Source organism: Chaetodon trifascialis, chromosome 22 (assembly GCF_039877785.1).
Source record: "Chaetodon trifascialis isolate fChaTrf1 chromosome 22, fChaTrf1.hap1, whole genome shotgun sequence".
Taxonomy (NCBI): Eukaryota; Metazoa; Chordata; class Actinopteri; order Chaetodontiformes; family Chaetodontidae; genus Chaetodon; species Chaetodon trifascialis.
The window spans coordinates 15102381-15118554 of NC_092077.1; the positions used below are offsets into that span (position 1 = coordinate 15102381).

Consider the following 16174-nt stretch of genomic DNA (forward strand, 5'->3'; position numbering starts at 1 on the left):
TTCCTCCTGTCTGTCACTCGCATGATCTTTTTCCTCTTTTTATGATTCTTTTTCTTACTCCCCAGCCCCCTACCCCCACCCTTCCTTTTGTTATGGCATGTCTCTCTAATGTTTTCTTTTTATTGATCTGTCTCCCTTTCTATTTGTGCCATAAGAACTGAAAGCAAAGAGACAAAAACGAGACATGTGAGAGAAATAAGAATAAATGGAAGGAGTCAGAACCTCTCATATCCAAGGATATAACATCCCTGGTCCCCCCCCCACCCCCACCCCTCTTTCCTGGCCACATCTGTGATAAAAGAGAGTTGCCAATGGAAATAAAGGAATACAGGTGAGAGAAAGTGAAGAAAGAAAGACAGTGTGTGAGGGAGAGATGTGTAGAGGATCGTCTGTACATCAATATTTCAGTGGATGGAACCTTGGATGAATAATTCAGCCTTGGTGTCACGCTGTTTCCCTCTCAGCAAGAGTCTTGGCCTCGTCGCGCACACACAAAAATCCCTCATTTTTTCTTCCTGAAATGAAGGTGGCCTTACAAAATCGCCTCAATCTAGTCCAGCTGGTATCCCCTCTTTCTTTAATCTCCCTCCCCTCCTGCCTCCACCCATTGTGTGCATCCTGCCGGCTGTGGAGTCTTAATAATTTCTTTTAAAGTGTAGAAACTTCACCTACTCCCCCCGGACTCTGCATCAGAGCTATTTATGTAAGAGGAAGATGAATTGCTTCCCTCCACCCCTTCTGAAAGGCACAACTGTGCGCTTGCTCACACCTAAGAGTCGCTCCGGCCCTCATGAGAACACGGACAGGTATTTCCGTTATGTAAGCAGCGCTGACTTTCCCACAGGTAGCCTGAATAAGCAGACCTATTTAGCTGGAGGAGGGCGAGAGGCGAGGGCCCGTCGGAGGAGATTCGTCGCTCGTCTGCCGCTCGCTGAAATGAATCAGGGTTACTCACCTTCCTGGCTTCCCCAGATGTGATTTTGACCCGCGTGTGTGTGTGTGAAAGCGTGACAATGAGAGGGAGCTTATCTGAACATGCAGAACGCTGTGGCTCTGCAGATAAGCGTTCGCTGGCCCGTCTTGTTTTCTTTCATCACGTTTCCACCAAAGCGGGTGACATGTGTGCACCCTCCACGCCGTACTTCTGCTCTCTGTTTACTCACGTCGTTCTTTAAGTCAAAGATTTTCATCACAGTCACTATCTGTCGGTGGTTGAACTTATGGCCCACTGATGAAAGTATTGCAGTATTTATTTATCTGCAGTACTACAAACTGGGTGTCAGTCTTGACAGTCTTGGGAGAAATAAGCTAACGCAAACCCAATGTTTCCTGCTGCTGCAGCTTCACATTAAAAGCATTTAATTGGCCAAACCAAAAGGCCAGTTATTGACTTGCAGTTTGTTTTGCTCCTCCTTATCTAATCTGTCATGTCACCGTCAGGCTCTTTGTAGCTATTTTAGTACTTTCTCTTGTCTTTTTTGTCTTATTTTGTCTGCTGCCTTTGTGTTATATCGAGAGATCCTTTGTTGATTGTTTGTTGTGTTCATCACAGACCTGATCATTGTCATAAATCCGCTGACTTCACTCCAGCAGCCTCAGCACAGAAGGAAGCGAGGACGCCGCTCTGGATGGTTCGGAAATATCTCCGGTCACACAGACACACGCAGTGAACGCGCCCAGGGGTATTGTCCTCTCAGCGGCTCAGAAACACACACACACACACACACACACACACACACACACACACACACACACACACACACACACACACACACACACACACACACACACACACACACTGTATAGTCATTTAGCGTCTAAGCGCATCACTGGCTCTCCCATAAATCAGTGGTCCCACAGTGATGGCGTTGATATCAGCACATCAGCCATCTGCTCTGAGGATGCGGCCCCTCGGTGTCACACAGCAACACACAAAACACTGCAGCGTATTCCCATAAGAGAGCGCGGGCCCGTATGGAAGGAGGCTGATTTTGTGTGTTTTTGTTGTTATGATAAATGTGTTTTTCAGCTCACTGCATCTGTACGTTTTGAATCTGATTCAGCTCCTTTGTTTGAGGCATGCCTTTCCTCCCCGTTTCTTTAGCTTGAATCGGACAAATCTCGCCGTTTCTTCGCTCCTCTGTCTGCTGCTCACGCAACAGCATAAACCCAGCCTAGCCTCATCGCTGTCCTCTGGTGTAAATGATTCAACGTAGTGATTTTCTGGCCTCCCCCCCTCCCTCCCCTCACATAAAATCCAGTCTGACTCTGAAGCTAACATCATTTTCACACTTTCTGTCTCCCTCCGTCCCGCCGCAGATCCGTCTGACTCTGTTAAACATTTATTCTCCACGCGTCGCATCTCTCTGCTAATCCTTTTTTTATAACCCGTCGGAGTTATGGAGTGTTTCCCACCTCTTATTTTCTCTTCCGTCACACACTTTCATCAATCGTCTGTTGCCCGTGTGTGTCGTGGGATTCGGTCCTGTTGTTCTTCGGCTCGGCTTGTACTCTCCCTCTTCTCAGTCTGTCTGTTTATTTCTGTATTCATACGTGTGTGTGTGTGTGTGTGTGTGTGTGTGTGTGTGTGTGTGTGTGTGTGTGTGTGTGTGTGTGTGTGTGTGTGTGTGTGTGTGTGTGTGTGTGTGTGTGTGTGTGTGTGTGTGTGTGTGTGTGTGTGTGTGTGTGTACAGGCATCTGAGTATTGTTTCTTTGTTTGAGCTGTCAGTGTTTTGGCAGCCGGCAGCCATCTTTCCTTTCATTCCGATGCAAGCACGCTTTAACCAAGTGTCTCGTTCCCTCCTCTGATGTCTGCGCTGTGTATCCTTGTTTTACCCCGCCGCCCCTCCATCGATCTCACCGTTGTCTTATCTATCTTTCTTTATCCAGCCACACATCTCTCCCTCTGATGTTCTGTGTTATCAACCTCCACACCAAGACTTTCATCGCCGCCGTTTGTCTTTGCAAGGCCACCAAAACCACACATGGTGACATTCAGTGCCTAAAACTGAGGCCGGTACGAGCTGTAGGTATCAGTCTGTGACCTTGGAAAGTTCTGTGCTCACGGTTTCTTTACGTGCAGTGTCTGTAACCAGTTCCATGTAGTCACCTGATTTAACTTGTCTGGGTTGACCTCTCCACACACAGTCAACCTAAGAATTGCATAGGTCTCAGGGCCAGTCATTAGCATTATAGCTGTGGACGTCAGATGTGGAAAGAGAGCAAAGCTTTTCACAATAAAATCTGCAAATACTGCTCCCACAGACCAGCAGGCAGAGCGATGCAGGAGCAACAAAAAGGAGATTATTACATAGGCTCAGGAACACAGTTTGTTTGGTAATGACTGCAACCTTTTGAGGTTTTACAAGCTGAAGAAAGTCGACACAATTTGCTCAATCAGTGACAATCAGGTGCTGATTTGAGCAGATCTGAGACCAGCTGAAGTTTGATATCCAGCAGTTAGACAGATGTTTGACCCAACTGTTCAGCTGGGATGTGTATAATTAATGGTTGTGGTCAGACCAGGGGAAAGTCTGATCGGCAGGTTCTTATCCAAATGTGTTTATATGTACTATTTGTCCGCTCGCAGAGGCAAAATACAACATGCCGAAACTGCTGCTGGAAACATAAATTATCGCTCTGCAGTTGTTTCGCATCTGTTTCTCACCCGGAGTCAATCGGAGAGCTAATGCGGTCCACCAGTCTTCAGAGGATTCTGTTAAATAGCGCACAAAACAGTGATTAATCATGCTGTGCCCTGCGATTCAGTCCATATGTTTATAGAAACATGAAAATGAATTTGTTTGAGCCGATGTCATGTTCGCTCTCGCATCACGTTTATCCTGCAGGGCAGCAGCAAATTACATACTAAGCTGTCATGTAATGTGATGTTCAAGCAAACATGACGCAGATTCATCACGACACTGTACACATATGGAGGTAAGCAGTGGATTTGTACTCATAGCTGTTATGTAAAGCGGCCTTTACATTAGTTCCATTTGGTTTAATGCCGTGCACTCATTTATGCTGTGTGAAATGATTTCCTGTGTGATGACGGGCCGGAGACGGACACATGTATGAGGACAGACGCTTTGAGCCCTCTTTGTGCAGTGAATCACTGATACCTGTGGTTTAGCCAGCCTCTCACTCCTACGGTCACCTCAGGTCCTTTTTCAGAACAACAGAACATCGGATCGGACCTGCGTAAATATGTCAAACCAGGAGAGGAGAGCTTTAAATAGCTCCACTGTGACCCAGTCGTGGACCTAAATATAGGCCTGAGTCAGACTTGACCTGTTCTGTTCACGTCAAACTGGTCCAACACCTGTCAAAAGCATCTGACGTCACACCGAATGTTTTACACAGGTGTACCTGGTCGCCGGGCTGCCGGTCGGAGCCTGAAAGTCAGTTCTTGCTCTCCTTTGAATGCCAGTTATCATCATTTGTGACATCATCGCTCTATAAACAAAAATAACCAAATGCAGCGACTCATCGGATTGAGGCAGCCTCTCTCTGTCTGAAGTGGCCACTCTGTAGCTCACTGTCCTGCTATCTGATTGGTTACACTCAGCGAGTAATAGCCTATCAACAGGCAGACGTGAGAGGGCAGCAGATGTAGCTGAAGTTGTAATAAATGCTAAAAATGCTAAATGTTTTGATCGATCGATTGTGGATTCGCAATCTGAATGTCGTGTGTGCGTGTGTGTGCGTGCGTGCGTGTGTGCGTGTGCGCGTGTGTGGACACTGAAAAATGGCCCAGTATATTTGTGTTGCTGCAGGGGGTTGGCCATACTTCTGCTGAGATTGGACTTCCTCCACAGCCGCCATCATAACACACACTCACACTCACACACACTCACACTCTCTCTCACACACACATGCACAGTAAATTTATGGTGTAGCATGGCATGGAAAAAATGAAGAAAACCTAAAGGCATACAGTGTGTTTCAGTATCATGAATATGCAAATGAGGCCCCCTTAATGCTGTTGAATGGTTTGTGTGATTAATGGACTGTTTTTGTGTGTGTGTGTGTGTGCGTGTGTGTGCGTGCGCTTGTGTGTTGGGATTGTTCTGTAAGCTAGGCATCTGTTGCCGCCACCTCTTCTGTTGCAGTCTGTCTGCCTGACTGTGGAGGGACTGAGGAGTTGGCCTGCTTTCTATCCCAAACGCGCACACACACACACACACACACACACACACACACACACACACACACACACACACACACACACACACACACACACTGGCAGAGCCACTAATGCTTTAGAGCAAAAACATACACCACTAAAGCTTCAACCTATTGATTTAATACATGTCATCTTTTATTCAGATGGATGCGGTGCAGTTTCCATGTGAAGTTACCATGGCTATTATTGTCGAAGTTGAATGCGCACGCACAAACACACACACACAACGCACATGCACAGACTCACGCACACATGCACAGAGACTCATACCAGACTGCAAATGATTGACTTGATGTGCCTTTGATGATTCATCCCAGTGAGATGAAGCTTGAATGGAAAATGTCAACTTTAAACCGAGATTAAACGGAATCACTCTGGAAAGCTGGTGTGTGTGTGTGGGGGGGGGGGGGGTGCATCTTTGTCTCTGAGGGAGCCTGAGGGTATGAGTGAGTTTGAGTCTGGTGATATTATGCTATTAAATTCACCGTGGTCATCTTGGCAACCAGTCTAAAGCTCTCTGTCGGTCGTCTCTCTTCCTGCCTTTGTCTCAAGTTGTGGTTCAGATAAAGCCGAGCGCATGCCCGACTTTTGCCATTGGATTTTATCGTAGAGCAGCAGAAGCACTACAACGTCTCCAAACTTCACTTTTATGAATAACCATAAGGCTAAGACAAATAGCCGGCTAAGCAGAACACACCCTCTGTGATTCAGTTCATGAGAATTACACACACTTTGTGCCTAAATCTGCTCAAGAAACTGCATCTTGGGAAATAGGCTTATTCACTTTCTTACAGGGAGTTGCATGAGAGGATTAATGCCTCTTTCATGTCTGCATGTTAAATGTGAAGCTTGAGCCAGCAGCCCCTTAGCTTAGCTTAGCGTAAACGGGTGGAAACATCCATCCATCCATTATCTATACCGCCTATCCCTTTCGGGGTTGCGGGGGGCTGGAGCCTATCCCAGCTACAATGGGCGAGAGGCGGGGTACACCCTGAACCAGTCGCCAGCCGATTGCAGGGCCACATACAAGGACAAACAAACATTCACACTCACACTCACACCTACGGACAATTTAGAGTCATCAATCAACCTAATGAGCATGTTTTTGGTCTGTGGGAGGAAGCCGGAGTACCCGGAGAGAACCCACGCATGCACGGGAAGAACATGCAAACTTCACACAGAAAGGCCCCGTCTGACCTGGGGATCGAACCGGCAACCTTCTTGCTGTGAGGCACGCGCACTACCTGCTGCGCCACCGTGCAGCCCGGGTGGAAACAGTTCGTCCAAAACCTACACAGTCCAGCTACCCGCTCCCAGCCAAGAAATAACCAAATAGCCAAACCACAACTTGTATTTTTTACCCTTTTTTAAGACTGAGGTTTAACTTGTTAATCAGGGAGCTTTCGAGGTGCTGAAAGGTGGATTTTGTCACCTTTGGGCAGAGCCAGGCTAACTGTTTCCAGCCTTCGTGCTAAGCTAAGCACCACAGACAAGCTTGCTGAATTTGCACTTTAACGGTCTCTCTGTCCTTCCTTCTTGTCTGTCGACCAGTGGTGGGATGTGGAGAAAGGCGAGGCCCTGCAGACCTTCTATCCAACGGGAACCGCCTTGAAGAAGGTCCACGTCTCCCCCGACTTCTCCACCTTCGTCACCATTGATAACATCGGCATCCTCTACATCCTGCAGAGGGTGGTGTGACGTTACGAACACTGCTCCGAAAGACCGAAAACAGAAGGAAACAGACCACCATGATGTGAGCACACACTACACACTGTGCTATTACAGACTGTATACTCAAACAGACATGTTTCATTGCATTAAGGAGTCTGCAAACAGCAGCATCCCATAATGACACACTTCTCAGATACGTTTACATTTCCACTGCTGCCACGAGCCAACAGCATCACGGTGGAACATTACAGATGCTCTCCTTCAGCTCTGTGGGGTCAAGTGGCTGATGCTCAAAGAGTCCAAAGAGTCCAATCTGCCTGTTTCTCACATGAACACAGAAGATGCAATTCCATGTTTTTTCTTGATAAAATGAGCAGAATCGCCTTTTTGAAAAATAAAAGATAAAAAAAATGCATTAAAAGCATGTTTGCTTAAAAAGAAAACAGCGTTTGTGACGATCAGGTCTCCTCAGCGGATCTTTTCAATCAGATCTAATATCAACATGAACAGGTTGAATGGATGTGATCTTGCATTGGTTCGATGTGAATAGTAGATTTTAATCCATGTTGTTAGTGCTGAACATCATTGCATGTGATGTGAGAGGTTTTCCGTTCTGCTGTATGTGATCGATATAAGCCACGGTGCACGTCCGCTGATGCTCTAGAAGTCATGAAATGCCTTTGATTCGCCCGTGCTGTGACGTTTTTGAACTGTTTTTTTTACATGTTTGTGGTTGAGGGTGAACCTGTTGGTTAGTATTAAGAGTTCTGAGCCTTTTCTTTCCACTGCAGCCTTAGTCTGAGCGGGATGCTGTCGGCAGTGGAGGGTTGCGTGCTCAGTGTACGTGACTTTCTCAATCCACCAGCATAGATAGAACTTCTGGTGCTCTTTGATGAGCATTAAAAATTAACAGTTTCAGATTAAGTTTTAATGATTGAGCGTTTAAAATCGAGTCCAAAAACTTTTGAAAGCCTGTGGGTCTTTTTGTACATCCGAGCGATTTGTACTTTTGAACTTTGATCAAAGGTAAATGTTTTCTACAAAAAAAAATGCAAATGTCATTTATAATTTATATTCCAAAAAATTTCCACTTGCTAATGTCAAATGGTACTTTTTGTGCTTTATTAACTGCAACTTTTTTGATTTTGTACCAGGTCTTTTTTTTTTTTACTCTATATGCCACTTTTTGCATACATTTATAAATGCACGTTGTTAAACTACTGAGCCTTTTCCTGTTCTGAGCACTTTGAAGCAGGACTAACAATCTTTCATGAAGCTTTTGCTAATGTCGCCTTGTTCAGACACATAAAAACGGATCCTTACTTTGATTTGACAACACAGATGAGCTCTTATTCCCAAGTATGTGACAGAGAGGCGAGCGTCCCCTCGCATGCTGTAATCCATCAAACCCGGTCACTGTGGTTGGGACGATACAGGTCCAGCAGGAGTAATAAGCACATCAAGAGAATAAATGAATAAAAGTGAGGATGCATTTCAACGTTTCTGATCAATGCTGTTGTCCTGTCCCTTCACATTGTGCTCTTTGCGATTGGTGCTCTCATGTTGGCATGAATTCAATCAACAGGTGTCCTTCCAGCGAGGAGGTCTCTGTCTAGCAGAAATATTGACGTCTGCTCGGGATGCATTGATACTGTCATGCGGTGTGGTGCAATGTGAGTGTAATTTATAAAGGATTAAACTACGCACGCTATGATGAGGCCATGTGTCTGTCTTCATTTTGTTACCTGCCATATTATCATTGCTCAGTGATTTCCTTTTTGATGGTGATTCTATCTGTTTATTGACCGATGAATCAATCAGTCCTGTATTTCCTGTCTCCTCCAGTGTTTTAGCTGCTGACTCAACATCAGTCCACTCCAAACGTCTCCTCTTCACTGAGGAAATTTATTCATGCCTGAAATGAAGTGAGGGAAAGTCATTCCTGATGTCGGGACAAATGAGCTGCGTGTGGCTTAATAACCAGCTGAACGGAATAAATAAAACTTCCTAATGTATTTGCATTTAGGTATAAAATGCTGTATATTCAGTGACAGTAGGTGTTCACATCTATTTTAGAAATGTGGCTGTAGGTTTCTTCAGCTCTGAGGTGGAGCAGGCAAACAGTTTTAAGTTTTCAGCATCGCAGAGAGACATCACACATCTCCACGCCGGTAAAGAAATGATTGTATTTCTTGAAGAAACTTAAGAAATCAAAATTCTCGGCAAGTTCTGGTCAACTTTTACAGATGAGCGATAGAGGGTCAGGAGGGCTCTGCAGCGGGTGATTAAAACCACCCAGAACATCATTGGTACTCATCCACCGAGCATCAGTGAGGTGAGGTGCCTGTGCAGTGCCCAGAGGATAGTAAAAGACAATACCCACCCCAGCACCCCTGTTCACCCTGCTGCCGTCTGGCAAGCAATTCAGGCCCCACCAGACTACAGAGCAGCTTCTGTCCTCAGGCTGCCTCAACTCATCCTCCGCACTCCACCATAAAAAACATTCGGTCTTGTGTAGCATAGGTATATAATGATTGATAAAGCTCATGTGTGATTCATAATAACTAATTAATTAAGCAGATTTGGGATGGGATGGGATGTTTAGCATCTATCCTAATCAGGGCTGTAACCTGCAGAGACTACATTTGACATTGGTGGATTATTTTATTGTCTGCTACCAATCTTGTCTTTTTTAGACTCTGTATATTGCATTTTGACTATTTTTAGAGCAACAAATAAATAAATAAGTAAAAGACTTGATATTGCCACGAGAAGCTTATTCCTGGGAGTCAGCACAGGAAACAGGAAAGTGAAAACCGCATATCTCTATTTATTTATTTTCAGTATTCCTTCATGGGTTGAGAAAATTGATGAAATTTTCCCTGTTCTGAAGCAAAATAAATCATCTCAAAACCCCCTGGATCGCTTGGAAATTGCATTGTCACAAAGCAGACAATGGGTTGACATTTTGGAGCTAAATAACTTAATTTTCACAGGACACATACCTTCATGTGGTAAAATAACTGTACAGATAATAACGTGGACTTGAAGTCAGGAGCTCAGTATGTCCCGATTCTAATTAAAGTATCAGTATTTATTATGAACGCTGCAGCCCCATGCCTTTGCTCTCCCCGCCACAAGGGGCGCTGCTGTACACACGCAGTATAATGATTATAGAGCCATTTCCGGTTGACTTCTGATGGCGGGCTAGCCAAATTCAAGTTTGTAGAAACAGGCGAAATAAGGGTCAAATTTCTTGGAATAAGAGCATAAGTAAATGAGGAAACCGACAACTACAAAAATAAGACTGAGAAGAACAGCGAAAGTGCAGATTCTGAGGAAAGTGGGGATGAAAACAGCCAGACAGTGAGAGAAAGTTGGCAAACGGCTGCTATTCCAAAGTTTGTTTTGAAGCTAGCTAACGTTAAGCTAACGCTGTTAAAGTGACGACGGCCCCTGAAGAAGCAATTAAGTGACCCGTGTGAACACCTGTGGATACTGCTTTTCTAAAATGGGAATTATGGTCAAAAGAATGAACTTACAACCAGAAGACCTGATTTAAGGTAAGACAGCTTGCTCTATTACTGTCTTTTATGTTTCTTTTTTTCCTTGTTCAACTGGGAAGCTAATGCTTAGCCTGGGACTCGCAGGTAGCAGTACATAAATTAAGGCTTGATAACTGTGGCATTCTGATAAATTTGCATGGAGAGCAGAGGGTTTTGTAATGATTTATTAGAGAAAGTCACCAGCAGATATACTTCATGGCTCCTTTGAGTTGGCTCACAGCCTTTGTGTTGTTAATCTGTCGTTGGTGTATCCTCATCCTGGCATAGCAGAATGAAGTGCATATTAGCTTGAGTTTGAGTATTTCTGTGCACATGTGTTGTCCTTTACGCATCTGTACGTATTTGTGATAAAATAGCTAAACCACATTATTCTAAAGATCCTGGAGCTGCCACTGCTGATAACATTTAAATGGTTGTGTAAAATTAGAAACAACAGGTGGAGCTCTTATTCCCCATACGTATACATTATATATATCCTACATACTGACATCACACTACTGATTTACACACAGGCTGAAGGACAGTCTGGATTGTGGTCCATGATGACATGACATGTTCACATTCACTTAGGCAATGTGGCTGATGTATGTTTCTAACACCTCCCTGTCATCACATCCATCAGTTGACTTTGAGTAAACTTGTATCACTGGATGAAGGCTGGGATCCAACTCTCAGCAGAGTTATGTGCTAAAGCTGTGATTGATAAAGCCTAAGTGTGATTCATCAGTGCCTAATTAATGAGATTTCTGTGCAGAGGTCTAACATGAGAGATGATAGAGGTTAAGGTTGTAGTTGTGTGGTATCAGGGCTTGTTGCAGGAGATTTTGGTTTTGAGGTTTATGAGAATTCACATCACTTAACCCACAGTAATTTTCTCTGGACAGTGTGTCAGGATGGACATTTTTCATAGGCGAGGTTATATGAAATAATTTAACACGTATCACACTAACCTCTGTGATGGCTAGAACTGCTTCTCTTTGATGAGGCGTCTGATGTCAGATGGTTGTGATGATGATGATGATACTTTTTACTACACCATTTATGCAATTGATGTTTGAGTGGTCAAAAAAATCAGTAAAATCAGACCTCTTGCTGGGAACAAGACAATGTCAGAAAACAGCTGCTCAGTCTGAAAACAGGCCACTCAGAAAGCCCCAAGTAACCTTGTACCCAGATCTTTTCCTGGGCAAAATATGGCTCTCATGACCTCACCACCTGTTTCTCATCTTGAAGTCCAGCTCTGAATACTTACGGTAAATCTGTCCTTTATATAAATTTAGAATAATGATGAGCTCCAGCACACAACAAGAGGCCTTGTTATCTGGCCAGAACAGGATGGCATTACGTACTTATCCTCTGACAGTAAACTTGAAACCATTTGTCTTGGGGTCTTTAGACATTCTGGGCACTGCAGAGCATCATGGCTGCCAGTCAGATTTGGGACCTGGTCCAATCATGGTGCAAGACTTGGAGCCATATGACATGCTAATGCAATGTTGCCAGCTGTCATTTAGACTTCAGTGCTTTCTATTTATATACTGTCATTTCGTGGGTGATGTAAAGGCGTCCTGTTTTTCTGCTGCACATGCCTTAGCCTATATATTGAGTAGTATATTCTCAGTGACGTCTGAGCTCAATATTTCCAGGATTTGAAAGTGGTTTTAAAGAGAAAGGAGAAAAGAAAGTGCTAAACTTCGGGTGTTGTCTTTCATAGGTGGTGGATTGGATGTATGCTGCATGAAACAAATGATTATGAGGAGGTTTTAGTCATGTTCCAGCTATGATTAGACACATTTGAATAAGAGCAAAGGAGGCTTAGGTGTTTGATTTTAGCATGCCATTAGCCAAGGGCTCATGTGAGGAAAGAATGAGCATCTTAAATTCTTGCTGATGTCATGTTTTTTTCTTTGCAGTTGCCAAGTTCAGATAATCAGCTGTGATCCCTTTGCCTTCAAGTGTAAATTAAACACATCGGATGCTTTCAGCCCCTGGAGAGGGGATTACTTTCAGGTGTCTGGTTTGAAACACTAAATTCATCTGGATTTGTAAGCTTTTAAAAGGACCCTTTTCCTCTTTGTGCATATTTGTGTAACAGCACATCTCCTGTGGCTTTTTCAAGCTGAAAAACTGGGAAAATATTGACTTCCACGACTTGTTTCCTTTTCTTTGTGTGCATCTCCATCACCACATGCATTTACACACCCTGCAGTCTCCACAGGAATGGTGGGAACTTTTTAAAGTCTGGTTGAGGTGTGTGCTAACCTCATTAATTCTGCTCTCTCCTGCTTAATTAATCTTTGTCTGCTGCTGAAGTAATTACAGCTATCTAGCTGTCTGAGTGTCTACACAATGCTGACACCACCTTCCCCTCGTGGTTGCAGCTGGGTCAGGGTTTCCTTCTCGTCTGTCATACTGTAAGCACTAATTCACTGTGGCATGAGCAGGAGTTGAAAGGGCCTATGAGCTCCTGAATGTTGTCTGCCAGATTTATGAATTAAAATATACTCTTCTGTTGCACTCATGAGTGCCAGCAAAATATTTACAATTTCCCAAAAATGTTTCACTGTGGCCTTTTGTTTAGATTTAGAGTTGATGAATTTTGTCCTCAGAGTGAAGGCAGAGGAAGGACACTGAGCCCTTGTTGATTTAATATCATGAAATTGTTTTGATAAATACTAGAAAACAAAGTCATAGTAAAAAAAATAAAACCAGGACATTGTTTTGGATATTCAGATTGCAAATTGTACCCTGGATAATACCATCTGCTTTTAAAAGTCATTTAAAATGTAAAGTTCAGAGGCCCACTAGCCTAATTAGCCTGATTTAGCGGCAGTGACTGTTTTGGGGTGTAGGCTAATGCAAGGCTGATATTTAAACCTTTGTAGTTTCCCAGTGAGAGGTCTGCAGTCACACGTGGACTCCCAGGAGATTTAAAAAGGTTCTGTTTCAAAAGAACTAAGCTCCCCTCCAGCTTTCCGTCTGCTGTCGAAGACTTTCATTTTGTTTTCATTCTCTCTCTGCTCATTAATTTTTCACTGCTTGCTGCTTTTCAAGCTTGGGGCTATGCATCGTGCAATTGTGCATGCTGATTTTTGGAGTAGTCAACCAAACACACTGACACACGTGCACACACAGCGATGGACGACGTGCCTAAATACAATCGCACGTGATGTGTCGTCACGAGAGAGGTGTGAAGCATGTCTGAGTGTCAGTCTTTGCTCGTGGGAGGGGGATTTGTGTGACTGTGTGTGGCATCAATATAATGAATGTTTGTGGTGTAATACAGCTACAAATAACAATTTTGGAAATTGATTAACGTGTTGGTCTTTGTCAGCAAGCCCTGTGAAAACAGCACAACACACAGTTTGTCATTTGTCTTTGAACACTTTCCAACTTCCCCACCCTGCCTGTGCCTCAGGCAGCATGTTGGTCAAACAGGAGAAAGCAGTGCATTTGTTGGGGACTATCTTCAGTGGGGCATTACTGTACATTATTTACATCAGTAAGATGGTGATTGAAAGTTAGACATGCTGATATCAGAACATATTTTTCATGATGATGATGATGACACTGAAAAGATGACACTGCACTAAGCAAAGTAAGCTTCACATATGAACAGTTGTAGCAGTGCGAAGAGCGCAATGGCAAATTGACAGCACCTTAAGGTTTTCAAAAAAAATATTTGAAATTAAAGTGCAAGAACTGTGTACCCTCAAACCCTGTCCAATAAGCTACCTATGAATAGACTATGGAATGTGGATCGGTGCGTAGATCGGTGACGTCAGTCCAACATCCGATGAGTGAATTACGTCAGTATCAGCACCCGATACATTGGATTGGATTGGTCCAGAGTCTATTGAAAATAAACTACTGGCTACAGCTGGTCTCTACCTGGTACCTGGTGACACCTGCCAACAGCAGCAGCTACAATGATTACAGGACTCTCTCAGTTACACCCACGTGTTGTCCTTCTGCCCTCTGACCATTGGAGCTCTGACATCCCCTGAGTTTTGAGTCGCCACATTATCTTTCCCCTGTGTTTTTTGACCCTGTTTTACTGTTACATCCTCACCCCATGTGGGGGTGTGTGTATGTGTTTCTCCTGACCTTGGCCAAACATTGGTTCCTGTTCTTGTCAGCTGTTGGCTCAGCTGCGCTCCACCTTTATTGCTTTCCCTGGTGGAGCCAGAGGGCTGAGAGCCAGGACTCGTTCCACGTCGGGCTGCTTCCTATTTCTCCTTAGCTGCCTCACCTTCCCTCACCCATCTGCACAGATGGTTTGGGCTGATTTTAGGAATCAGCCACGGCTGCGTCAGACAGAGCAGGACTGAGAGATGTCAGAAATGTAGACCATAGTCATTATTGTGTAAAGTAGTCAGCGTGTGAGACAGAGGAATGAAGTGGAAATTGAAATGGAACAGGGCCCAGGAGGAGCAGATGCTGTAGTCACCTGTGCCTCACCTCGTCCAGTAGCTCACCCAGCCAGGCCAGCAGCACCCACGCTGACACGCCGCAGGAAGAAAGGGCGGGTGGCTTACCTTGTCTTCATCTGTCCAGCTGGAATGAATTAAAGAGGCTGTTTTCATACCGCGCTCTACGAAAACATTCATCGTAACGTTCAGGCTCCTGTATACTGTTTTCACACAAGACATTCAGACATGTCAGAGTAGGAAAAGCAGGTGGAAATGATGAAATGAATGATTGAATCTAAGAGGCTCTGATTATCTAGAAGGGAGGCAGAGTGGGAATTAGTTATCTGCCAAGATGATATGAAACAATCAAAATCAGCTTGATTTGGTGGATTTGATTTGATGAAGGAGACATACGTGTGATTATTTGTCCTGTTCTGCTTTCATTGTGCACAAGAACAGCGTTCGACCATGTGAAAATCTGATGTTTTTATAATCATGTTAGGTGTCACTAAAGGGCACCAAGGCCTTGTCCAGATTGGGTTTAGATTGATTTTAGAAAGTCAGCAAAAAAAACAAAACATGAAATACGATGTTTGCAAATCCAATCCGAGGCACATTTGGAGGTGGCTTGAAATGCAAGAACGAAGTTTTCTGCAATGCAACATGACAGCATGGTGGATGAAACGATGAAACGATTAATCGATAATGAAAATAACTGTTAGTTGCAGCCCTGCTGGAGAGTACTTGGGCAGATGCCATGAATATTGTAGTATTTCTTGTAATTCTAGCTAAGGTGAAATGGTAGAAAACATCTGTTCTGAAAGCATGTAAGACCCCCTTATCACCCTCATGTTTATTCACATGCATTTTTCGTACTTTGTGTTTTCAGTCCCCCTAAAGTCTGTTATTTGCTGTGAGTGTTGGATGAGGTGTTACGAAAGCAGCATTAAGTAGACATTGAAGTTCCACTCATCCAGAGAAAACGCGTCATTGTCTTGCTCAAGGGCACCTCAGCCAGCCTGTTGATGATGTGTTTGCATATACAGGGTGTTTGCAGGAGAAGGCTTTTGCTTACAAAACAGTTTCTCGAAACCACTCCGCCACCCTGCAATCACACATTATACAACGTGCTTTTGAAGCAGACAATCAAACTGTCTTACTTGACAACTCATTTGTCCCCATTGTATCCCCACTGCCTCTTCAATCACACACTCGCTGTCACTCATCCACGTATTTCAGCTCAGATGCGTTCAAGAATTATGAGGCTGGAATCATCCGAACCTTCACGGCAGCAGTTTTTAGGATGAATCAAGGTGCTGCTCTCCACAGATAAACCC

At 44.1% G+C, this 16174-nt stretch overlaps 1 protein-coding gene across 1 annotated transcript in view; it reads left to right on the forward strand.

Annotated features, from left to right (window-relative positions):
• The window catches only part of apaf1 (apoptotic peptidase activating factor 1), a 43812-nt gene extending 35234 nt beyond the window's left edge, over window positions 1-8578 (forward strand). Inside the window, exon 27 of the mRNA XM_070992313.1 lies at window positions 6740-8578. Within this exon, the coding sequence (XP_070848414.1) occupies window positions 6740-6886 (147 nt within the window). The 3' untranslated portion in view covers window positions 6887-8578. The remainder of the gene's footprint in view (window positions 1-6739) is intronic.
• The last annotated feature ends 7596 nt before the right edge of the window (window positions 8579-16174 follow it).